Consider the following 25,950-nt stretch of genomic DNA (forward strand, 5'->3'; position numbering starts at 1 on the left):
ACCACTGCCACCACTACAACCGCCTCTACAGCCACCACTACTACCACAACCACTACCACCTCCATCATTTCCATGAGCATCAACATTGCCAGATACATCTGTTGTTTTCTCTTTTGGGTGATTTTTTTACTGTCCATTCTCTTTATTTCTCTTTTGCTTTCATTTTCTCTTCTATTTTTCACACTCTTTCTCTTTACATTCTTTTTCTTTCTTTCTAATATCGATATCTCCTTAATTTAATTATTCCCTTCACCATTTTCTTCTCTCTTTCTTTCTCTTTCTATCTTTCTCTCACTCTTTCTATCTACATACCTTTATACAGTAATCCCTTGCCATATTGCAATTCACCTATCACAGTTCAACTATCACATGGTTTATTATTTAAGCTTATGTTGATTCCTCTGTGGTGTTGTTTTACATTTATAATAAATTAAGTCTATACAAATTATAAAAATAATTTTAAAAATGATATACAGCACAGTACTATGTCTACTTCATGGATTTTCACCTATCGTGGGGTGGTTTTGGAATGTAGCACCCGCAATAGCCAAGGGATTACTGTATTTCGATTTCTCTCTCTCTCTATCTATCTATCTATCTTTATAGTTCTCTCTCTTGCTACTAGCAGCACCACCACTAGATCTCTTCTTTCTGTTTGACTTACTTTCTGCACAAGTGACTAGTAGATAGTTACATAATCACAGACAATAATACTAATAAGAAAAACGAAATACCTAGGAACTCATTTTATAGGATAACAGTGACATTTTTGATAAAAGTGCGAAGATAAAGAAATAATTCCAAATAACTCAAGCAGTGCTATAACCATTTAATGTAAAACCATAAAACATTTTTGAGAGAAATCCTGAGTGATCTTAGCTTGTAGTGTAGTCTCTAGAGAATCCATGGAATTGCTGATACTTTCTTCAACATTAACCTGGTAAACTTGGAGTCAATGCCAGGCTTTATTACCCAACAAGAGAAGTGCAAGCTGAAGTACCAGTTACTCTCTGATAAATTTCTTTCTGAATCTATAAAAGTTTGTCCAGTGTCCTGCATTATCTCCCTTCTTAGTTTGATCAGGATAGGGATCACTATCTGCAAGTCTGAGCCCTGCAAGGTTGAATGGCTTTTTTAGTCCATCTCCTTCACCATTCTCCAGAGTAATATAATTACTGGTTTGTCTGCTCAGACTACGAAACGTTTGCATGATTTGCTGTCAAGTATATTTCACAATAAATAAAGTATTTAGATTATATAATAAAGTTATTTTATACATTAAATATGCAAATTAAAACATTCGAGGACCCTTTAGCCTTTGGCAGTGAAATTGTCAAACTTAACAAAGTAAAATAGTCAGAGAAAGGTGGGTGGGGCTGTGAAAGTTGGGTGGGGCTGTGAAAGTTGGGTGGGGCTGTGAAAGTTGGGTGGGACAATGTTATTGTTTTCTTATAGTAAATTAAATGTAAATTGTTAGAATCTCTGGATTATTGAGCAAAAGCCCTAATTTACTTTTCATTTTTCTTGATAAAATATGAACTGGGCTAGTGTAGTAGAGCTGGTCAAGTAAACTTCCCCTTTGAAAAAGGTGACTTATCAAAACAATTATAGTAGAAGTATAATCAGAAACTGAGGTGCTATTTTTAGGTTCTTTAGGTGCTATTTTTAGGTTCTTTAGGTGCTATTTTTAGGTTTTTTAGGTGCTATTTTTAGGTTTTTTAGGTGATATTTTTAGGTTCTTTAGGTGATATTTTTAGGTTCTTCAGTAGTAGTTTGATCATTGTAGAGAATGCCCACTATAGATATCCAGATAAACATGGACAGAGGGGCTGTATATGTTCCAAATGCTTAAAGTATAGTGAACTCAGCTAAAAGCACTGAAGAGTCTTGCAGTGATGTAAACTGGGTTACTAATCACCAGCTAAAAGCATAAACAATCTTTCAATGGGCTTCACACAGTTTCTGTCCATCACATTTCACAAACAAGGCTTTGGATAGCACAAAGTTACAAATGAAGATATTTGCCTAAGGTGTTGTACGATGGGGTCAAACCTCAATCACATGAAATATCAAGTTTTTTTCTTTTTTTCTTTGTTATTTCAATACACTAATTAAAGGATATGGCTCAGTGGTTATTAAAATGTTTGCATCATGATCACAAAATCCTTGGTTCAATCCTGCAGTGTGACTTCTTGGTCAAGGGTCCTTTATTTTACTTTATGTTGACACTTGTCTTGTGAATGAAAGTGGGTCAAGGGAAACTGTATGAAAGCCAATCAAAGGGATTGTACTTGTATTTCAAAGGTCGAGCCTTGATAACTCAAGTCAAGATAATTCTACCTTAGAATTATGTTAAGGTTACAGATGTCTGAGGAATACTCAGCTAGTTGCATGCTATTTCAGTGAGCAGGAAGTAATTCAATTGATCAAACAATTATAAAACAATCATCAAAATCATCTGTAATTTGTTTATTTATTTATTTATTTATTTTCTGTATTTACAAACCTACATTTGTGGGGTCATTGGCATGTTGGATAGAATGCCTCATGGTATTTACTCCATATCTCTCTACTCTTTCACTGGAGGTCAATGAAAAAAATGTGCCAATTCACAGCAGGGAACTGGTAGAACGTTATCCAAATATCTTACCATGTATGTTCCAGCACTTTGCATTCTGACAGAGTGCTTGCAATGAGCCTGGTGTCAAATGTTTTAACATCAGTAATGTGGAAAGGTAAGACTTGCAAAGATGGACAACTGTTGAATAATGCATATCAATGCAGATATATCAATGCAGATATGTAATCCTACCTAACCAACAGCGGTGTTGGTTGTATCTATATTTTACAACATCACTTTTATTGCTGAAGGTAGCGAAACAGTGGAAAGAAGTAAGTTAGACTAAACACATTTCACTAATGATGCATAATATTTTACTGATATTGCTGAAAAGAGCTCAATGTGGATATGGGCAAAGAGAAATTACCAATGGATCTAATTATGGATACTATTGGTTATTTACAGAAAACACAAGGAAGAAGAGAATTGGTTCCTTTGTTGGTCAGAGTGACCTAGTGGGCTGAAATACAGACTTGAGAACTCAGGTTCACAAAGATCTCACTGGAGACAGGAATTTGGAAAGCAGCAGGACACCTAAGAGTTATGACCTGGGTGGGTTTGGCTCCTGTAGAGTGTCAAGTATAAGTACCGAAGCACTTGCTGAATGGGAGTTCTTCCTCTGGAGATCTCTCCTGTTGTGCACTCACCTTGTTGAAGTGGGATGAAGTGGGATGTTGAAGGGGAAACAGTAGACTCAACATCTTCCAGTATCTACTCCTCAATATTTTAGTTTCAAATTTCTTACTGGGTTCAATTTCACTTTTCATTCCTCTGAAGATAATAAAATAAGTGCCAGTCATATTAGTTCAATTAATTAGAGTCCTCATTACTTTTCAAACACAACTATGATACTGAACCAATATAAGAGCTCCTTATTAAAAGTAGATGAAACATTTTAGTTGCTTAGCCATTAATAATTATAACCTTAGAGCCACACTATAGATGGAAAAGTAAGGCATTACATGGTAATTATGCAACAAGGGCTAATTACATATATAACCCACCAGTGGCTGTCTTTATTATAGCAGCCAAAGATCAGAATCAACCCACTAGAGATTACCAAGACAACATAGTACTGACCCTGTCCACCACTTTTGTGGTAAAACCAGAGAAGCAACTGACTACCTCATCTCTGGATGCCTTACGATTGTCCAAGAATGGGTACATTAACTACTATTATACATTTGGTCAGGGTTTGCAGAAAGGAAAATCCGACCTCTGTTGGATTTGAACTCAAAACATGGAAATCTATTTGCAATATGACAAAACAGTTAGTCTAATGTTCTAATAATTCTGCCAGTAGTAGTAATAGTAGTAGTAGTAGTAGTAGTAGTAGTAGTAATGATAATAACAAATAATGATTTCTTTCAGTTGCAGGTGAGAAGCTGTTGTCTGAAAACTGATTTTAATAAAATGTTTAATTCATGATGTTATTTAGTCTTTACTTTTATCTTTTTGTTTTATTTTTAAAACATATTTATTTAATTTCATGAAGAGAGGATTCTTAAAAGCTTAAGCTAAAAACGAAGCACCTGATTGAAGATCTGTATTCCTTATGTTTTTTTCTAAACATAAAACTTGATTTTTTAATATGTAACATAACTTTATTACACACAACACATGCAACATGTATTGCCACAAAACATATATATCATAAAGCATATATATATATATATATATATATCATAAAGTATATGTGTGTATATATATATATATATATATATATATATATATCATAAAGTATATGTGTGTATATATATATATATATCATAAAGTATATGTGTGTGTATATATATATATATATATATATATATATATCTCACCCAACTGCCGGAATCTCTTGTTACCTTGGATTACTGTTCCCGTTGGATCTGCCTTTCCTGCACCTTGATTGAACATCAGCATATATATATATATATATATATATATATATATATCATAAAGTATATGTGTGTATATATATATATATATATATATATATATCATAAAGTATATATATATATATATATATACATATATATATATAGGTGCAGGTATAGCTGTGTGATAAGAAGCTTGCTTCCCAACCACATGGTTCTAAGTTCAGTCCCACTGTACTGTATTATACTTTACTACAGGTAACTTGGGTTCTTATCCTGCATTGATCATAGCTTAAGTGACCCCAAAATTTTATCATATCCCAAGCGGTTTGCTAATTGGGATATTGATTTCTCTTTGGTTTGGAAACTATACAAACTTTGCTTCTTTCAATTTTCTTTTAACTTGACACTGGGTTAAAATGAATATGAGCAATGACTAAAGAGTGATATAAAATATGATTACAATGTCCTTCTTTACTTTTATTCTTTTATCAAAATCAACAGTTTCCTGAATTTCTACACCCCTTGAAACAAAAAGATGTACCATTTCTACTTCTTGGTTTTCTATGATTTACACAAAAGCACACTAACAAATGGGCATCCTTTACTTTAGGATCCAAAACAGAAATTTCAGAAAAACCAAACCAAAACTAACCAATACAAACATATGCAAATTGCAAAGCTCGGGTCAACAAAGAATCAATTAAATTAGTAAGATTAGATCAGAGGTCCAAATTTGAATAAGCATACATATGTCTTATTTAGAATATAATCTGTGGAAGTTGGGGTTGGATTTTTGTATCTTACGGGTACACACACACACACACGCACGCACGCACGCACACACACACACACACACACACACACACACACACACACACACACACACTAAAATCTATATTGAGTCCTTTATTCAGTGCATTTACTTGAAAGCATAAACATTAGACAAGTGATTGTGTGTGTGTATACACATTCACTTCTATAATATAAGCTCATATATATATAGATATATATATATATATACATACATACAAACATATGTAAAGATATACATCTAGATCTTTTTATTTTTGTAGAAATTTGAACAGACTGGAAAAACAATAACAGTACCTGCTCGTGAAATCACATATAACATCATTGAATGTCCAACGGATAAAATATCCAGTGCTGAATTCTCAGTTTACCTAAATTCAAATTTGCAACTGAGCAGCAATACACTAGATGGCACTATAGTCCATACAGGATGTTTTGAATGTGATGAAAATGATAGAAATTGTGTCTACAAGGTAAGTACTCATTACAAAGATTCAATCCAAATTCCACTTGTAAAATTTATTGTGATTTTATTTAAATGTTGATGGTCCAGCATAGTTAAAACAAACTAAATATGAAGGGCTTTTGAGAGAAATTTTCCCACGTGGAACAAAGGTGGTTTAAGGCCCAAAGGTAGTGATAAACTCCTCTTGAAATTCAAAGGGCTTCTGAAGTTTTTTTTATTGAAGGATGGCTCTATAGGAAAGTGGGTTATACATCTTTAGATTGTATACCTGACTTCCTACTACAAAATAAGAATATAACGGAACGCTGAACTCCAGACTAAACAACTTAAACAACATTTATTTTAGGTGGTAAATATGTACATCATTAGTTCTTGTTACAGCTTCTGTGTGTATGAGCATAGTTGTTGGGACGTTGTTCTATAGATGTGAGCGAGCTGTCGGGCGTAAGTCCGAAAGATGTAGAGAGACAGCTTAAACACACGTCCATGCTCAATCGCTGGCCAGCGAGAAAGAGAATGAATTGAGCGGGAAACGCTTGCTTGTTTAATTCTATGCATGCGCAGGCGTTACTACAGCTCCATCAGATATTCTTTGGTTCTCTAGGCCCAAGATCAAATGTACCAGTTGAACATCCCATCCCCACTTTTATAGGCCCAGCATAAAATCTGGCTCACCTTTATACTTCGTCTTTATTTTACCAATTGTCAAATGGATAAAGCTATTAGGATTACCTGCTTAGGTTGTATGTTGCTAGCCAAATGCAAAAGCAAAATTTATCTTTCATCCTTGATCAAAAAGGAAGAAAATGGAATAATTCATGCTCTTGAGTCAGTTAGTTATTAAGGAATTCATTCATATTGTTTGCTGGGGCCAACTGTCATATGATGGGGTCAACATCATATGCTGATGTCAACATCATATGCTGATGTCAACTGTCATTTGCTCAGGTCAACTAGCCACATGTGAGATAAACTGATTTGTACTTAAAATTGTTTAATGAGGATATACATATATGAATGCATATACATGTGTGCATGTAAGTGCTTAAATATGTGATTGTATATGTGTGTACGTGCATATATATGTATGTGTGCAAGAATGTGCCACCATTAGTGAGAATTTCAAGTACTATCAATACATTGCCAAATATAATTCAGTCAAAATGTTTGTTGAGTAATTAAACATATTCACCATGTATTTCTACACTTTTATATTTGCATGCCCACCACCACCGCAACATACACACCACACCCTCACACACACCTACCCCCTTGTGTGTGTGTGTGTGTGTGTGTGTGTGTGTGTGTGTGTGTGTGTGTGTGTGTATGCTCTTGTTTAATTGTATGTCTTTTTATTTTCTGTTTCAGGCAAACTCAACAAGAAACACTGGAACTCAGGTAAATTTATCTCCCTTTACTTATATAAATCTTTTATTTCTTTGTATCAATTATTTATGTTATTTATTTATTCATTTATATCGTTTATTTATTAATAAATGATTCTGGGTTCAGTCCCATTGTGAGGCACCTTGGACAAGTGTCTTCTACTATAGCATCAGATCAACCAAAGCTGTGCAAGTCGATTTGGTAGATGGAAACTGAAAGAAGGCCATCGTATCTATATATATGTATGTTATCAATCAGTTTCATTTCTGTATTTCTTATCCATAGAGAAAGAGCCGGACTCTAACATAGATTCAAGGCTCCTTCATTGGGACTTTTATCAACACCATCTAGGTATTTGTGCATATGTGTGTGTGTGCAGTATTTGGTGTTAGTGTATGCGCAGATTTGTATGTTTGTTTTATGGATGCGTTTTTATGTCTAGATGCATGCATATGTATGTGCTAAATTTTTGGAAAGTTTTACATATCTTTACAGTTCCATTGATGGCTTGAATCTGTAGTCTTCTAATCAGCCTTTTTCTTTCAGGTTTTGAGAACCCTAATTTTTCCAGGTTTTTGTTGAGGCAGTTCGTTACATATCCCAATGCCCCAACAATCACGGGTATGAATCTGAACTTGTAGTCTGAGTGGAGTATCTGTAAATTTCTCAGTAGCTCGGCGTAGTTGTTCTCTTTTTCTCTAATCTTTAGTGGGATGTTGACATCCGCAGGACAGCTGATTTCTACTACTGTACAGAGTTTCTCTTCTCTGTCCCAGATTACTATATCCGGTCTATTATGTCTGCACTTTATTGAGGTTTTTATTGGGACATTCCACCAATACTCTTTCATATTGTGAGTGGTAATGGCCTCTACCTCATTATGGGTTTTCATCTCCTTAGCCCCGGGGTTATCCTGTTGGCAGATTTCATTGTATGTATGTATGTATGAATGTATTTAAGTATGTAAGTAAGTAAGTAAGTAAATAAGTAAGAGCAGGGCTCATTAGCCACCAACGGAGCCACAAATGCAAAATATAAGTTAGTCCTAGAACGCACAATGTTCCCGAAGGTCGGCAATGGTCTTCCTCGGTCACGAGTGGATGGCCATCATGTATGTACATATTTGGCTCATCCATAGATAATGTGGGTTTTTTTATACTTCTTTTATTCTTCAAAATTAAGATAAAGTTCTTTTATTAATCTAAAACATATTAATCTAAAACATACTCTCCTTCTACAATGTTTTTCCATCTACCTAAATCTGGCAGATTTGCAAGGCTCTTCACTTTCAAAATTCACTAGTCTGTGATTAAAAATATTCCTCCAGTACTGTTCTGACCTCGTCTACAGAATTCATATTTTGTCCGTTTAAATGATTTTGAAGACTGCGGACTAAATGATAATCAAATGGGTCAATGTCTGGTGAATATGGTGGGTGGGGCATCGTTTCTCATTCAAACTGCTCCAGCCTTTGGCATGTCATACTTGCTGTATGTGGCTGAGCGTTACCCTGATGGAAGAACCTTTCATCTTGAAACCAAAGATGGTTGTTTTTCTTCTAGCGCTGACTTAAGCTGCTTGCAGTAGGTCTCCTTTGTTATTGTTTGGTTTGAGTTTAAAAGTTCAATGTGGATTAAATCCTTATTCCTCCATTCCTCCCAAACCTTCAGCTTCCAGTCACCATCCAAATTTTAATACCTCATGCCATATCTGCACTGAATCTATAAAGGAAGACAGCAAAAAACAGGTGCTTTAATAATGATGATGGTTAATGATCCCCATTATTAATCTCCTACTCATCACCATCATCATGATCATAATTATCATTTATAATTAATCTAGTATTAATGCCTTTTATCTTCTGGCAGGAAACCCATTGCTACATTGACTATACTTGTTACGAGAAAGGAGAATTCAACCATAAAGAGAGTCGACTGTATTGTGATCCTGAAATTGATGCAAGAGGCTGGCAAACATCTAAAGGTTGGTTGCAAGATGAAAAAAAAAAACAAAAAAAAACAACGAAAAAAAACATTCACCTGCTCACTCGGTTTTGTTTTTGAAATGAATTTATAAAACATTGAATGTCTTTTAATCTTGACATCAATCTGTTTTTTTTTTTTTTTTTTGAAATAACTTTTCTTTATTGTTTCGTTTTTGGATTTGGTTTGCAAGAATCTTTATGTGAGTTCGTGTGTTGAAGCATATTCTGTTGTGTCTGTAGAGAGTCATTCTCTTTTGGTGCATTATAATTTAACACACTCACCGGTAAAATTTCCACTTATTTCTCTTGTATTTTTCTAAAATTTTCGTTGCGTTTTGAAACCTTTTCAATAGTTTTGACTTTGTCTGTTACTCACACTGCGTTCCTTTTTGTTTGTTTGTGCACATGGGTGTGGATCAGTGTGCATGTGTGTGTGTATACCTATACATGCATGTATGTATGCATGTGTGTGTGTGTGCATATATGTGTGTGTAGATATGTATTTGTTTATGTGTGTACACTTGTATGTATGTATTCTGCATATTCATGTGTTTGCATGTCCGTGTTTGTGTGTTTTGATGTATTTGTGTATGTGTGTGTGTGTGTGTGTGTTTTGCAACTATGTACTGTGTTTGTTTGTATGAATGTTCATCTCCATATATGTGGATGTGTGTCTCCATATGTGTCCTTGTGTGAAGTAAAGTGTGTGTATAAATGGTCATGTTTCAGTCTTCATTTGTGTGTGTGCTTGTCTGTTCATATAACCTGTGTACCTATCCGTCTGTATGTTGATCTGTTTATTTTCATATCCAAATGCTTACATACATGTGCATATACATATATATATATATATATGTATATATATATATGTATATATATATATACACCCACACACACACTCATACATACATCTATCTATCTATCTATATATATATATATATATATATATATATATATATACACACACATACACATACATACATCAATCTATATTACAGCCTACTAACTATTCTACTCTACCTGTGTAAACTGTAGGTATGGGGGTATGATATCTACTATGTATATTTCCTATTTAGTATTGGGGAAGTTTCATTTCTGAGGACGTACTCCCGTATGTGTCTGAGTGTTGGGTCCTTTGGGTGCATGGATAAGATGTGGATGTGAAGTTGACCCAGGTTGCCTCCATGTTGGTCCTTGGTGTAAATTACAACATCCATTGGAAGATCTTAGCCAAGTGTAAGCCTTACACCAATGGCAATGGAAAGTGCAGTCTCTGTGATATGGAAAGATGGCTCATCTGGAAAAGCAGCTTAGACCCTGCTACATGTCTAAATTCAAGAACTAAACTTTTTGGGTCATGTCCACATATGGCTAAATATTTGTTACGTTTTTGGTCCCCTCCAAGATCACAGATAGAACCTGCTTTTTATATTGTGTCCACGTACAAGCATTTTATCTCTCTATATATTTTTATTCATATTTTTTTTACATATGTTATCTGTATATTACCTTTCACCCTGCATGTTTGTGCATGTGCATATATAGATGTGTATATCAACATAATAGTGCACACATGGGTATATATACATGTGTGTGTGTGGTTATGTGTATGTGTATATACATATATATATGTATATATGTGTGTGTTTATATATATATATATATATATATATATATATATATATATATATATATATATATATATATATACGTACATACATATATACATATATATATGTGTGTATATATATATATATATATATATATATATATATATATATATACATACATACATACATACACACACATGTTCACATATTGTTCAAAAAGAACTATAGTTATTTTCATGTAATATCTTCTTTTTTTTTTTTTTTTGTGTTTTTGTTTCAAACCAGATTTATGTCACGGTTTGGAATTGATTTGGAGGAGACAGAAAGGTGCTTTCCTAAATGTGAATTCGAAAGAAATTTTGGACTCTGTGCAAGATATCAATGCTTGCAAAAAGGCTTGCATCTCAAAACTGAAATACACTTGCAAGTCAATCAACTACAATGAAAAACTTAAAAAATGTTATCTGAATGCTGAAGATTTTGTTGACTCTCCAAGCAAGCTTGATACATCTGCTACAGATTCTGAATATCATGAATGGCAATGCAAAAATGGTAAGTTCTTCTCCAGGATAGATATTTGAGTGACTTTTATTACAAGATGGTCTTCAAAGATTGTTTCAATATTATTGGAACACAAAGACATGAAAATATAGTTTAACATTTAGTTCCATGGATTATATTTTTGATTCAAATGAAAAGAACATGGTTTACACTCCAGTTATTTGTAGCACTTGGTACCTGACATTTACAATGTGTTCTTTCTATTGTTACTAAATGAATTTAATCTTACAATACCAAATTTCTGTTAAGAATGGCCTGGCTGGAATTAATTAATTCCTTCACTTTCATCTGTCACTCTTTTACAATTCATCACATTATGTGTTGAACAGTTTGATCTCTGAGTGTCATCAGGTACTTTAATGCCAGATATGTACATAGTGCTAGACTGGATTTGAACTTGAAATATTATGTTTAAAGTAAGGAGAGTAACATTCTTATCCACTATGCTATTGATGCATATTACATCTCTCATGATAAAATTAGTTGTGAAAAATAATATGAGTATATAATCAGAATATGCTTAAATATCTCACAAATTAAATGCTGAATATAAATTCCAGATTATCTGGGATATAAATTTATCATATAAAATATAAATTTATCATATTTCAAAGGCTTAGAACTTCACATTTACTCCTGCCCACAAGAAACTTGTTCCTGCCCCCACTTTGTACTTTAATCTCTCAACACCTAAAAGGAAAACTACCTCCTTTATCACCATGGTCCCATGCAGCTGAGGAGGATCTTAGTCTTGTGAGGTATATAGTGACCTCACTAGTGCTAGTACTACTAATAAAGCATCCAGTACACTCTGCAAAGTGGTTGACATTAGGAAGAGCATTCAGCCATAGAAACCATGGTTAAGTGGAGCATGACATTGTCCTCCAACTTATGAAATCCTGTCAAATCATTCAACCCCTGTCAGCATGCAAGACATGTTAAAGAAGGATTATGAAGATGACAATATATCTAATATATTACATCATAATTTAATTTGTATATCACACACATATATAAAACAACAGCAACAAGTGTTTTAAAGCCCTTTCCCTCTGCTAAACCAGGGATTAACCTTATGAGTCTCATGTCAGGCCCCATTTTGCACTCTTCTCTACTTTCTTCTTCACCCACAAACCTTTCATACCCACCTCCATCGTCTTTAGCATTGTCTTTAACACACTTATCCATTCTTTTCTTGTTACTGTGATATTCATATGATGCATATATTAAAAGATATATTGATATAATACTTAATAAAATATTTTTAAAAAGGAAATAAATTTGTACATATAGTATTTATAGATTAAAATAATTCCAAGAAGAGTTTATTGAACTTTACATAGGAAAATTCTATTCTCCCTGAAATTATATATCTTGTTGGTTTTCATTTCATTTTAGATCATTGCAGCAAAAGAGGCTGGATGGTGGAGCAAAAAATTGGTTATTCCATTGCTGGATATAACAATAAGGTTATTTCTAATGTTTCATCCTATTCTGAATGTCTGAGATTATGTATACAAGAAACAAGCTTCTGGTGTCGATCTGTTGATGCTAGCATTCCGTTCAAAATGTGCTATTTATCTTCTGCCTACCGAGCATTATATCCATCAATGTTCATTAAATGGCCCTACTATGGTTATCTGGAATGGAAGTGTAATGGAGGTAAGTATTAATGTAGTTTCTAGTTCTTTCTTCCACCCATTGTTTGAAAACAGGTTCTGTTAGCAGTTAGATTTTAGATTTAAGCATGTTACCAATATTGTACTGACTTCATGGCTACACCACTGTGTGGTTCCTGGTACCAGGCATTGCTTCAGAAGCACGTGATCTCAGGTTTGATCACTGTGCATGTCACCTTTAGCAAGGGGTTTCTACTACAATGTCAAGCTGCCCAATATCTTATCAGTAAAAGTCAGCCAACTACAACTATTATATATGCACACACGCGTGTGTGTGTGTGTGTGTGCGTGTATGCATGCATGCATGTATGTATGTTATCATTTAACGTCCATGTTCCATGTTGGTATGGGTTGAATGGATTGACAAGATCCAGTGAGTCCAAGAATTGCCTTATATTCCAACATCTGCTTTGAGATGGTTTCTATGGCTGGATGTGTCCCTAATGCTAACCACTTTCCAGTGTGACATCGGTGCTTTTTCTGTTTGTGCCTCCTGCACTACTGAGGACACCATGTAGCTCTCAAGAGTACAAACCCCAAAGCAAAGTGGGGTCAGCTCTATGCTGGGGATTGATGAGGTACAACATGAAATAGGGGTGCAGAGTAGGTTCTTGTAGAAGAGCTGCTTGGCTGTTCACATTTAGTAGAGGAAGGAGAGAATAATCAGTCGGAGTTGTGAAGAGATAGACAGGAGGTGTGGTATCCAGGCACAAGATAAGTAGAACTGGGTAGATGGAGCTATTGCATGATTGTATGGGAAACAGAAGATGAGAGGACAGGGAGAGAGCCTGCTGCTGTAAAAGGAGTTGGGTAGAGTTGAAGGGTGATGAGTGATGATTGATGAATTGGGGAAGGTAGAAATGCAGAAGGAAGTAGGTGGAGAGGAGAATGGCCAGATAGCAATGATACAGTTGAGAGAGAAAGGAGGACAGGAGAAAGATATGACAAGAGGCGGAGAGCTGGCAGAAACGTTGGCACGCCGGGTGAAATGCTTAGTGGTATTTCGTCTGCCGTTACGTTCTGAGTTCATATTCCGCCGAGGTCGACTTTGCCATTCATCCTTTCGGGGTCAATAAATTAAGTACCAGTTACGCACTGGGGGTCGATGTAATCGACTTAATACCTTTGTCTGTCCTTGTTTGTCCCCTCTATGTTTAGCCCCTTGTGGGGCAATAAAGAATTAAGATGGAATTAAGCTGTGGGAGCAGGGAGGAGTGGTGGGCATAATGTGTGATAAAATGTAGTTTGGTTCATTTGAAAGAGGTGATAGAGAATCAGCTTAACATATGAGTGGAGAACACATAATACACAAAACTTCAAGGACTTGTTCTCTGTAGGGATCATTCATTCATTCGCTCATTCATTCACTATTTAACATCCTCATCATCATCATCATCATCATCGTTTAACGTCCGCTTTCCATGCTAGCATGGGTTGGACGATTTGACTGAGGACTGGTGAAACCAGATGACTACACCAGGCTCCAGTCTGATTTGCCAGAGTTTCTACAGCTGGATGCCCTTCCTAATGCCAATCACTCAGAGAGTGTAGTGGGTGCTTTTACGTGTCACCCGCACGAAGGCCAGTCAGGCGGTACTGGCAACGGCCATGCTCAAAATGGTGTATTTTATGTGCCACCCGCACAAGAGCCAGTCCAGGGGTACTGGCAACGATCTCGCTCGAAAATCCTATGAAGGCCAGTCAGGCGGTACTGGCAATGGCCACGCTCAAAATGGTGTATTTTATGTGCCACCCACACAAGAGCCAGTCCAGGGGCATTGGCAACGATCTCGCTCGAAAATCCTACGAAGGTCAGTCAGGCGGTACTGGCAATATTGGCAAACGTTCTTTCATTATAACATTTTTATTATAAAAACATTCAAATAATATACATGCAAAATACACAAGAAAATACAATCATTAATATGGAAATAAATTATTCATATATACTTTGTTTCATTGTAGTTATATCTAAGGTTTTAGGGGAGAAATAATAGAAATTGAATACAAAAATATGTGCATGTATATATAAACAGAAATATGATTAAATTAACTATGTTTTATTTTTGTTTCCTCTTTGTGTCTGTTGTTTCTCATGAAGAGTCACTAAGTCTTATATTTACACCACCAACTGTGAATGTTTCAAGGAAAGACGATAAGATTCAATGCCATTTACCAAATCTTTCCAAAAATGTAACCAATGCAACTTACTATGTTAGATGGATGTTAAATGAAGATATTGTTGACCAAACGACTTTGATTGCAAATGAAAGTCAAAATGTCATTACTCTTAATGATAAATTTACATCAAGCTTGTTACCTGGAACTCAGGTAAATTGACACTTTAACTATATTATTGTTGTTCTTATTGTTTAAGAAAATGTCAAACTTATTGGCTCCAAGGCATTCCACTCATGACAATACATTTTGCCTGTTTTTGTTTTTACTATACTTTATGAATGAAATTTCATGGGTGAAAACTATAGAATCCCATTGTATGCGTGTGGGTGGTGGGGACTGAAGAATGAGTGAAATGAGTTGACAATAGTCTTCTTACCTGCATTTTCAGGGTTGTGACTAACCATATTGAACTCTGATTCATCATCATCGTCATCATCATCATCGTCATCATCATCATTTAATGTCCATCTTCCATGCTGGCATAGGTTGGACAGTTTGACAGGTGCTAGCCAGAGAGAAGACTATCCCAGGCAACTGTGTCTGTTTTGGCTTGGTTTTTATGATTAGATGCCGTTCCTAACACCAATCAACCCACCCATTGAGTAGACTGAGTACTTTTACATGGCACCAGCACATGTGAGGTTAGTTTTGACATAGCTTTTACAGCTGGATGCCCTTTCAAATGCCAACCACTTCACAATATGGAATGGATGCTTTTTATGTGGCACCAGCACCGGAAGGGTCACCAAGTACCTTGCAAAACAAGAAATTTTGAGAAGAGAGGTGAGCTTGTGTCAGATGATGAAGGTTAGAGTGTGACAGATGACAGAGAAGCAGAAACAGATGTCTTGCTATAAAGGAGGTACATAGTTACCCAGCCAGAGAAAGAGAGGGAGGTGAGAAGAAGAGATATTATTGTATATTTTTAGTAAGACATTGTTGGGTAGGTGCAAGAAGCTGAATCTTGACAGTTTGAACATGAAACAGGTAGCATATTTGAGCTGAACGAGACTGGTTTGAATAATAAAGAGTTAAAGTGGTCATAGCTGAGCCATATATTCTATTTGTTTTATGTACCATCCAGAAGATCTGGTCTTTCACACCTACTCTGCAACATCATTGTGAAAATAAAATCACAACATAAAATCTTGATGTTACAAGATAATGCATAATTAATTCAAAACAATGTCAAAAAATAAACATTACATTTGGCAGTGTAATCTGAATGCTAAAGAGTAAGTATACAAAAGAGTGCTGAAAAGTTCCTTGCTTTGGGTAAAAGAAAATACAGGAGGATCAGTTAACCCATGAACTGCTGGGATTTTGCTGTATGTAACACGAACTGCTGAGCCTATTTTGGGTAAAGGTCAACATCGATCTATCACTCGAAAAAATTACTCAGTGTTCCTTAACACCTTCTGTGATTGACTACACTGTTTCTGGGGTGAAAGGGTATTGTGTGCATACATTATATGTCATCAAAATTAGGTCAGATCATGCCCTACTTCCGTGGCCATGCATGTGGCCTGTGGCACTGTCGTGTTGGCCACTGAGGTGGCCTATCGCAGTTTATGGGTTAATTATCTCCTCCCACATTCACTCATTGCAGTGACCCTTCAGTTTTTCTAAACCCTGTTGAAGAACTCAGAAAATTGGGGTTCCAACCAAGCTTTTCATGATATCCCTAAAGCCAGGAACATTCCAGCACTCCCTCCCACATCTGTAAGTTATCTCACTCCAAAATCATGTCCCTGAAACTGTTATGCCCATAGTGTAGTCAGTCAGATTAGAGCCAATAAACTTCATGCAAAAAATGGGAAAATATCTAATTGATTAATAAAACTTATGCAGTAAAGAGAAGTAAGCATTAGTTAAATGTCTGATATTAATTAAGTTCAATGATAAGAAGTAAGAAGAAATAATTTCAGACCTGTTTTAGTTTTATTAGACTTTCTCAGCAAAGCTTAGTCTTATTCTTATATTTGTCTTATAGAATGTCACCTTAGAGTTGTCATAGAAAGCTTTGTGATGCTTGTTCTGGCTCTGGATTTAAATCCTGACTCCTGTCATAAAAGGAAAAAATGGAGTCCTTTAGGATTCAACACAAACTGGGATAAATTTGAGAAGTCCTTAAGCAAGTGCCCATGTATTTCTGTTAACCACTGACCATGCCAGCACACCATCAAATACAAGAGAATGCAAGTGGACTGCCAAACTCCCTCTGTGTATTATCCAAACTCCCTCTATGTATTATCCAAACTCCCTCTGCGTATTATTGAATATACATACACAATCTATGCGCTTCGCTAGTTCACCAGTCAGCTGTGATTTGATGTGATGGAGGTGACTCTATAGTCATAGAGACAATTCACCCCTATTCCCATTCAGGAGTGATGAACATCAATGTTTCACCATTTTTGTGGCTTATCAACATCACAAACTGAAGGTAAATTGAATAGCTTATCCATGACTATATATAGAATGGTGAGGCATACATAGGAATAAATTCAAATATGAATTCGAAGCAGCATGAATGCTGTAAACATTACCAGACACAATTACAAAATGTATGTGCTTTGAGTACATGTACATCATTATCATCTTCATCATTGTTGTCATCATCATCAACATCATCATCTTTAACGTCCACCTTCCATGTTGTCATGTCTTGGACGGTGCGACAACTGGTCAGGTAGAAGACTACCCCAGACGTCTGTGTCTGTTTTGGCACAGTTTTTGCAGCTGGATGCCCTTCATAACACCAACCACCCAATAAATATATTTTCCTCTGCTCTATTTCATTTTGTCAATTTATCTCTTTTTTATTTGTGTTCTATTTCAGGTTAGATGTAGTGTTATCATCTGTGACAAAAAAGATTGCCTGAACGGCAGCGTTTTTGAAAAAACCAGTGAACCATTAACTATGTCAATAGAGGTCAGTTTTTAAACATTAAAAAATTCTTAGATTCCATGTTTCACTTCAAATAATAATATTGTTTAGTTTTTATTTCATTTATTCATTCTGAATATATATTTGTTGCATACGTCAAACAAAACATCTAAGTAGTTTTTGCATTGAAACAGTTTTAATCCTTGTTAATGAAATTAATACAGCATCAAATATGCTTTCCTCTGTGTGTGTGTGTGTGTGTGTGTGTGTGTGTGTGTGTTATGGTCCAGAGTCAAAACTTCCAATGAATTTTGGACATATTCTGATGTCCATCAGCTCTCCTTGACCAAGGCTAAATTGACCCAAAGGTAACTGACCATTATCTGCTGGAATATACTGTGTTTGTTTCACTAAACTTGTGGAATAATGAAGAATTTAGTAAAATAGTCCTGCCATTATGTTTGGAATATAAATAATTTGGAAATTTATTGGAAGGGTTTAATTTAAATCCATCTAAGCCAGGAAGTTTGTATTGTAGAGCCAAAGTGGGAATCAAAAGGATTAAACCCTTGTAAGCAATTGATGAATATACTTTTGGCTGTTTTTCTTTCCTCAGATGTCTTGAATAGTATTGTTTTTCTGTACACCATGAAGGAGATATATTTGTGGTATGTGTGTGTGCATGTGTGTGTGTGTGTGTGTGTGGATGTGTGTGTGTGTGAGAGAGAGAGAGCAACAGAGAGTTTAAATTCCAGTCTGGTAGACTTTGCTTTCATCCCTTCAAGGTTGATAAAATAAACACCAGTTGAGCAATAGATGAATGTAATTAACTTACCCCCACCCTGAAATTGCTGGCCTTGTACCAAAATTTGAAACCCTTATCAGTATTATTATTAAGGTGGCAAAGTCACAGAATCATTACCACACCAAATGAGATGCTTAGGAACATTTTGTCCATCTTTATGTTCTGAGTTCAAATTCTGCTGAATTCGACTTTGCCTTTCATTCTTCCGGGGTTGATAAAATAAGTACCAGTTGAATATTGGGATTGATGTAATTGATTTACATCCACCCTCGAAAATGCTGGCCTTGTACCAAAATTTGAAACCATTATTATTGAGTGAGAGAGCAGTGTATGCCATCAAAGTGACACTGGGGTAAAATATACGAAGCCCAATATACCCATCATGATTACCCGTCTGATAAGGGTACACTAGGCACATGCTTCACAACCATATGTGCATGACATGGTGATCTCATATCAGTAGAAACAACACATGACCTCGCAGGTGGGTCCCAGTTAGAATTTTCTTCAGGTCGAGTAGCCCATCCCACTCAAAAGGTCCCTGAATAAGGTTTGTTTAAAGATGTTGAGCAAAACACCCATGTTTCCAAATGTGAATTATCCAAACCCCAAAGAATTCCTCTCAACACATGGCTATGATGCTCCCCCACTACTTCTGCTCGTGATCAGAGATACACATATCGTCAGCCCCCAAGGGACATGCTCAACTGGTTACGGTCAAACAACTGACAAGCAAATCTATGTTATAGAGCAGAATATTTGCTGTAGCCCATCTTTTTATTATTATCATTATTATTATTAAAATTTTTTTCTCCAGGTAATTTCACCAAAGTATATTGAGTTGATGGAAGGTGCTAATTCTACAGATATCTTACTTACAACATCAGTTCCAGCATCTTTGTACTGTGGGCAGTTTTGTAACATTCGTATATCAGTTGCTCTTGAGGAAACAGAAAATGGACATAGATGTGGGCAGAAAGTTGCTCAAGCTACAACTTTATTGAAAGGCATGAAATGCATGTACAAGATACCCAAAGACAAATGGTGGTTACCCCTGGCAATACCAATCAAGGCCAAAAATGATATGATTTTAGACCCAGACCAAACTAGACAACTCAAACTAACTGTACAAGCCTATCAGAACAATTCATTTGTAAAAAACCTGAAACAAGAAACTTTGAAGGTAAATCCCATTGTATTTCTTATTCTTTCAGTGGTTTTAGTCAGTCTTTCGATGTGTGGCCATGCTAGAGCATCATCTTCTAAGCTTTTAGTTGATGATAGCAGCCCCTGGATTTATTGTCATTGACTGTGAAATGATGAAAAGGAAAGCAGTTCTGAGTGAGATTTTAACTCAGGACATCAGAAGGATTGACAGCAATATTTTGGTGGGGCAGCGTGGGTTCCTTTAGAATGGGACATAGATAAGAAACAACTGAATAAAACTTGCAAATGTTTTAATTAAAATTACTTTAATGTCTTGTACCCAGATATTCATTGATGAAAATCTACTGTCACATATAGAAAAAATTTATAATTAAAGGTACAATAAATAAGTATAATATAATACAAAGTAAATATCATAAGATCAAGATAATAAAATGACTACATGTGTTTCATAATAGCTATATATATATATATCTATTATGTGTGTGTGTCATCATCATTTCATGTCCATTTTCTATGCTGACATGGACGGTTTAGCTAAAGCAGGCATGCTGGAGAGCTGCACCATGTTCCAGTCATGTGATTTGGCTTGGTTTCTATGGCTGGATGCCCTTCCTAATGCCAACCACTTTACAAAGTGTAATGATTGTGTTTTATGTAGTACTGTGTGTTTTACATGGTACCAGTGCATTTTATGTGGCACTGGTACAAGTGCTTTTTATGTGGCACCAGCACTGACAGGGTCACTGAGTTATGGGCAAGACAAAAAGATTCCCTTCTGCTGGGAAGATTGCATTAACTAAGGTGGTCTAGTACATCAGTTCTGCTATGGTCTGTGTGTCTAAGCTGTTGGCATTTAGAGGAGCCTCTAGTCTTAGAATGGAGACATTGGTACATAATGCAGTCTTCCAACTAATCAGACTTTATCAAACCATCCATTCTATGATTGAATGGAAGCCAGACTTTAAATGACGATATATTAACTTTGTTGCTCGTGATGTGATACATTATGAGCGAGGGTGGTGGTTCTTTTAGAAAATCAAAATACAGCATGGGATGAAAACAGTTGAGAAACCCTGTGTTGGACACTCCTTTGTAGCTCGCATCTTCAGAAATATAACAATCCAGTGATTAGTCCAGTGAATATTAGAAGCCATTAAACACTACTATTACCAAATTGTTATTTAGAAGAATTAAATAAGTTAAGCACTAAATACATGCCTTGAGTAACACTTGATTCTGATATTAAATGTTATAAATGCCAATTTGAAACTGGAAAGAACAGGTCCACTTATATAGTTCAGAGTTCATGTTTATTGCATGTTAAAATGATCGCATTACCAACTATTTCACAACAGAATACACTTAATTTTCTTATATATTTAAAATTTTCAGTTGAAGATTATTAACAAAGACAGACAAGCTGTTTGTGTAGCTTTCTCACCAATTATAACAAACTTCTATAGCAGGTACAGTACCTCACTTCATTTTGCATATTTTGTTTTTAATCTTGGAAGCCCTGACACATATTTTGCATTTTTTGGTGTGCAGAAAGAGAAGTAGTTTGTGCATGGAGAAATAAAAGAGAAGTGTGTAATGGTCGTAATAGAAATGGATAAATGGTGGTATGAGCATTAAGGTAGTAAAAGTGACGTGAATCAAAGTAGAAAGAAGAAAAGCATTGTGTGATGAAATACAGTGGAGGCGCAATGGCCCAGTGGTAAGGGCAGTGGACTCGCAGTCATAGGATCGCGGTTTCGATTCCCAGACCGGGCGTTGTGAGTGTTTATTGAGCGAAAACAAGGCTCCGACAGGGGATGGTGGCGAACCCTGCTATACTCTTTCACCACAACTTTCTCTCACTCTTACTTCCTGTTTCTGTTGTGCCTGTAATTCAAAAGGTCAGCTTTGTCACACTGTGTCATGCTGAATATCCCTGAGAACTACGTTAAGGGTACACGTGTCTGTGGGGTGCTCAGCCACTTGCACGTTAATTTCACGAGCAGGCTGTTCCGTTGATCAGATCAACTGGAACCCTCGACGTCATAAGCGATGGAGTGCTAACAACAACAATAACAATTTACAGCTAGATTCAACTAGATCGATTTAGAACAAGTCTGATGGTCCGCTAACACTTTAAATTTTCAATAGAGAATCTATTTGGTTGCAACAAATTTTCTCTCAAATTTTCATCATACAGTTGAAATACTAACGTGATGAAACAGATGTCAGATACATTCAAATGATGATGTTGAGGATGCTATTGCAATATTTAAATAATTAATATAGTTTAAGGCTTCAAATAAGTGTCTATATTTAAATAGATGTTTCAATTAACAAAGCATTTTATGTTGCTAAAACACCCTTAATTAAATACTACACCCTTAATTAATCAATTAAATGCTACATTTATTCAAGACATTTATACCTCATTTATTTTTATTTATTTCAACAGATTTTATGAACATCTATATGCAGGAGAATTCCTACTCTACCATAACAGAGAGTTTCAACATAAGGTTTGTGTATTTTGGGTGTAAAAGCTTTATCTTCAGTTTTTTTTTTTTTGTTACACTTTGGTTATAGAACTTGATAGAATCTGGTTTTGCGAATTATAAAATGATACTTTGCATAGCTCTGTGTGTTTCACAACCATGTAGCTTCTGTTTCAATCCCACTGTGATGAACCTTAGGGGATCGCAGCCTCCTATGTAGAGTTTCATAGCTGAAAACTGAATAGAAACTCATCACTCGTGTGTGTATGTGTGTGTGCATGCGTTAGAGCATGCATGCATGCACATGTGTGTGTCTGCATATATGTATACTTTGGCACATATACATATGTGTGTGTGTGTGTAATAATCCACCGTCTTTCTAATAACAACCTTAGGCACTGTTTTGAATTCCATATATCTAAAATGCTTACAAAATCGATAGAAAAAACAAAACAGCACCCATAACAAGGGCCCTAAGCCAGTGCCGGGCAAGGCAGCACCAGTACTGGTGCCACATAATAGTGCCAGTGCCACATTAAAAGTACTCTGCACACACTTAAAGTGGTTGGTGTTAAGAAGAGCATTCAATCATAGAAACCATGCCAAATCAGACAGGAAACTGACGTAGCTCTTCTACATGCCAGCTTTTGTTTAGATTATTCAACGCATGCCTAAATGGAAAGCAGACATTAAAGGAAGGATGGTGATGATGATGATGACGATATATATATATATATATATAGTCGCCATGATAGATCACTGACCAAAACATTCAACTCTTTTTTCTCCTTGTTTTTCTCCTTGTTTTTCTCCTTGTTTTCTCCGTATTCTTTCTGTTGAAGAGCGTAGCTCGAAATATTAAAGACTTTCTCTATTCCCGAGCGTTAAACTAATACATCCTTTTGTTGTTTACACCACCTGTCCTCGTCTGTTGTTGTTCTTTTAGTAAATTCTCCCATATATATATATATATATATATATATATATATATATATATATAATCATATATACATGTCTCACAAGTGCACCTACCAAAGGCTCAGAAGGACCACTATTTTGATACCCTTCTAGAGGCTACCTCAAAAACGAGTGGCAATGACCTCATCTTTGCAGCTGGAGATTTTAATGGGCATGTTGGAAAGCAATCTGGTATCTTCCATGGTGTTCATGAGGGCCATGAAATTGGTTCCCGAAATGAAGAGTAGGCTGTTGGAGTTCTGTGATGCAAGCAACCTAATAATCTGCAGCACCAACTTCAGGAAGCCCGACAGCCACCTGATAACCTATCAGTCAGGTGACTCTGCTAGACAGAGTCACTAATCAATAAATAATCACTTTATATACCTCATCACCATTTTATATATATGTATATATATATATATATATATATATATATATATATATATATATATATATATATATATATATACATATATATATATATATATATATATATATATATATATATATATATTTAAATATATGCTGCATTGTGCTTCATATCTTTTCAGGTCCATATCTTTAACAGATATTGCAAAAACAAGGCTACTTGCACTTGTGCTGTCGCTGTACAATCTGGTGTCGATGTTGTTGTCTTTAACCGATGTTCTCCAAATCTTGATTCCCAATCATGGACGCCATTCCAACTGAAGTCTTATTTAAAGAATGGAGCGAACTTCACAGATGGAACAGAAATAAGAAGAATCGCTGATGGCAAAATCTATAAGGTATATAACTGATTTCTTTTAACTGTCTAGCATAACAAAATAATTTGTTAAAGAATGGAGTGGAGTGTAACCAGATAAAGTTATCCCAGTGTATTACTGGTATTCATCTTTAATCAGTCACTAGGTTGAAAGAGATTTACAACAATGAAGAGAAAGCAACTAAAAACATGAAAACATTTTAGTTAAATGGTGCTGTAGTTTCTAAAATATCTCACTGTCTTAATGAATTATAGAATTACAGATGCATAGTATCAATTGAAAACAATTATTGATTAATAATATCAGTTTATAATATTATCGAATGATGCAATCAGTTTATAATAGAACCAAGCCAAATCAGACTGGAACCTGGTGTAGCTCTTCTGCATACTAGCTCTGTTCAGACCATCCAACACATGCTACGGGGAATGCAGACATTAAAAGAAAGATGATGATTATATATATATATATATATATATATATATATATATATATATATATATACATATATACATATATATATATATATATATATATATATATATATATATATATATATATATATATATGTGTGTGTGTCTGTGTGTTGGCATTCCGTCGCTTACGACGTCGAGGGTTCCAGTTGATCCGATCAACGGAACAGCCTGCTCGTGAAATTAACGTGCAAGTGACTGAGCACTCCACAGACACGTGTACCCTTAACATAGTTGTCGGGGATATTCAGCGTGACACAGTGTGACAAGGCTGACCCTTTGAATTACAGGTACAACAGAAACAGGAAGAAAGAGTGAGAGAAAGTTTTGGTGAAAGAGTACAGCAGGGTTCGCCACCATCCCCTGCCGGAGCCTCGTGGAGCTTTAGGTGTTTTCGCTCAATAAACACTCACAATGCCCGGTCTGGGAATCGAAACTGCGATCCTATGACCGCGAGTCCGCTGCCCTAACCACTGGGCCATTGCGCCTCCACACACACACACATACACACACACACACACACACACACACACACACACACACACACACATATATACATATATATATATATATATATATATATATATATATATATATATAAATAAAAGGCATATGTCTCAGTGGTTAGAGCATAGGCTCACATTCATGAGGTAGTGAGTTCAATCACCGGACCAGGTTGTATGATGTGTTATTGAGCAAGACACTTTATTTCACGTTGCTCCAGTTCACTCAGCTGTAGAAGTGAGTTGCAACATCACTGATGCCAAGCTGTATCGGTCTTTGCCTTTTCGTTGGATAACATCGATGGCATGGAGAGGAGAGGCTGGTATGCATGGACAACTGCTGGCCTTCTGTAAACAACCTTGCCCAGACTTGTGCCTCGGAGGGGAACTTTCTAGGTGCAATCCCATGGTCATTCATGACCGAATGGGGTCTTTTTACCGCTATACACATACATACATATTATTTCATGATATTTTAACTCTTAATATGGAAGCAATGAGGGTGGTGAGCTGGTAGAACCATTAACACATTGAGCAAAATGCTTAGTGGTATTTTGCTCATCCCTACGTTCTGAGTTCAAATTCTGCTGGGGTCAACTTTACCTTTCATCCTTTCAGCGTCGATAAAATAAGTACCAGTTGAGCATTGGGGTTGATGTAATCAACTTACCCCACCACTCCACCCACACCAGAATCGCTGGCCTTGTGCCAAAATTTAAATCCAATATTACACCAGTAGTAAGGCAGCAGGC

At 35.8% G+C, this 25,950-nt stretch overlaps 1 protein-coding gene across 1 annotated transcript in view; it reads left to right on the top strand.

The window, feature by feature from the left end:
• LOC106880038 (uncharacterized) overlaps positions 1 to 25,950 on the top strand; it is a 455,047-nt gene that overhangs the window by 105,644 nt on the left and 323,453 nt on the right. Inside the window, exons 35-45 of the mRNA XM_014929839.3 lie at positions 5,556 to 5,765; positions 7,127 to 7,156; positions 9,013 to 9,127; positions 11,024 to 11,290; positions 12,698 to 12,961; positions 15,080 to 15,309; positions 18,002 to 18,094; positions 19,672 to 20,037; positions 21,417 to 21,490; positions 22,477 to 22,540; positions 24,028 to 24,243. Of these exons, the coding sequence (XP_014785325.3) occupies positions 5,556 to 5,765; positions 7,127 to 7,156; positions 9,013 to 9,127; positions 11,024 to 11,290; positions 12,698 to 12,961; positions 15,080 to 15,309; positions 18,002 to 18,094; positions 19,672 to 20,037; positions 21,417 to 21,490; positions 22,477 to 22,540; positions 24,028 to 24,243 (1,929 nt within the window). The remainder of the gene's footprint in view (positions 1 to 5,555; positions 5,766 to 7,126; positions 7,157 to 9,012; positions 9,128 to 11,023; positions 11,291 to 12,697; positions 12,962 to 15,079; positions 15,310 to 18,001; positions 18,095 to 19,671; positions 20,038 to 21,416; positions 21,491 to 22,476; positions 22,541 to 24,027; positions 24,244 to 25,950) is intronic.

The sequence above is a fragment of the Octopus bimaculoides genome, chromosome 22, assembly GCF_046866305.1.
Source record: "Octopus bimaculoides isolate indiv1 chromosome 22, ASM4686630v1, whole genome shotgun sequence".
Classification (NCBI taxonomy): Eukaryota; Metazoa; Mollusca; class Cephalopoda; order Octopoda; family Octopodidae; genus Octopus; species Octopus bimaculoides.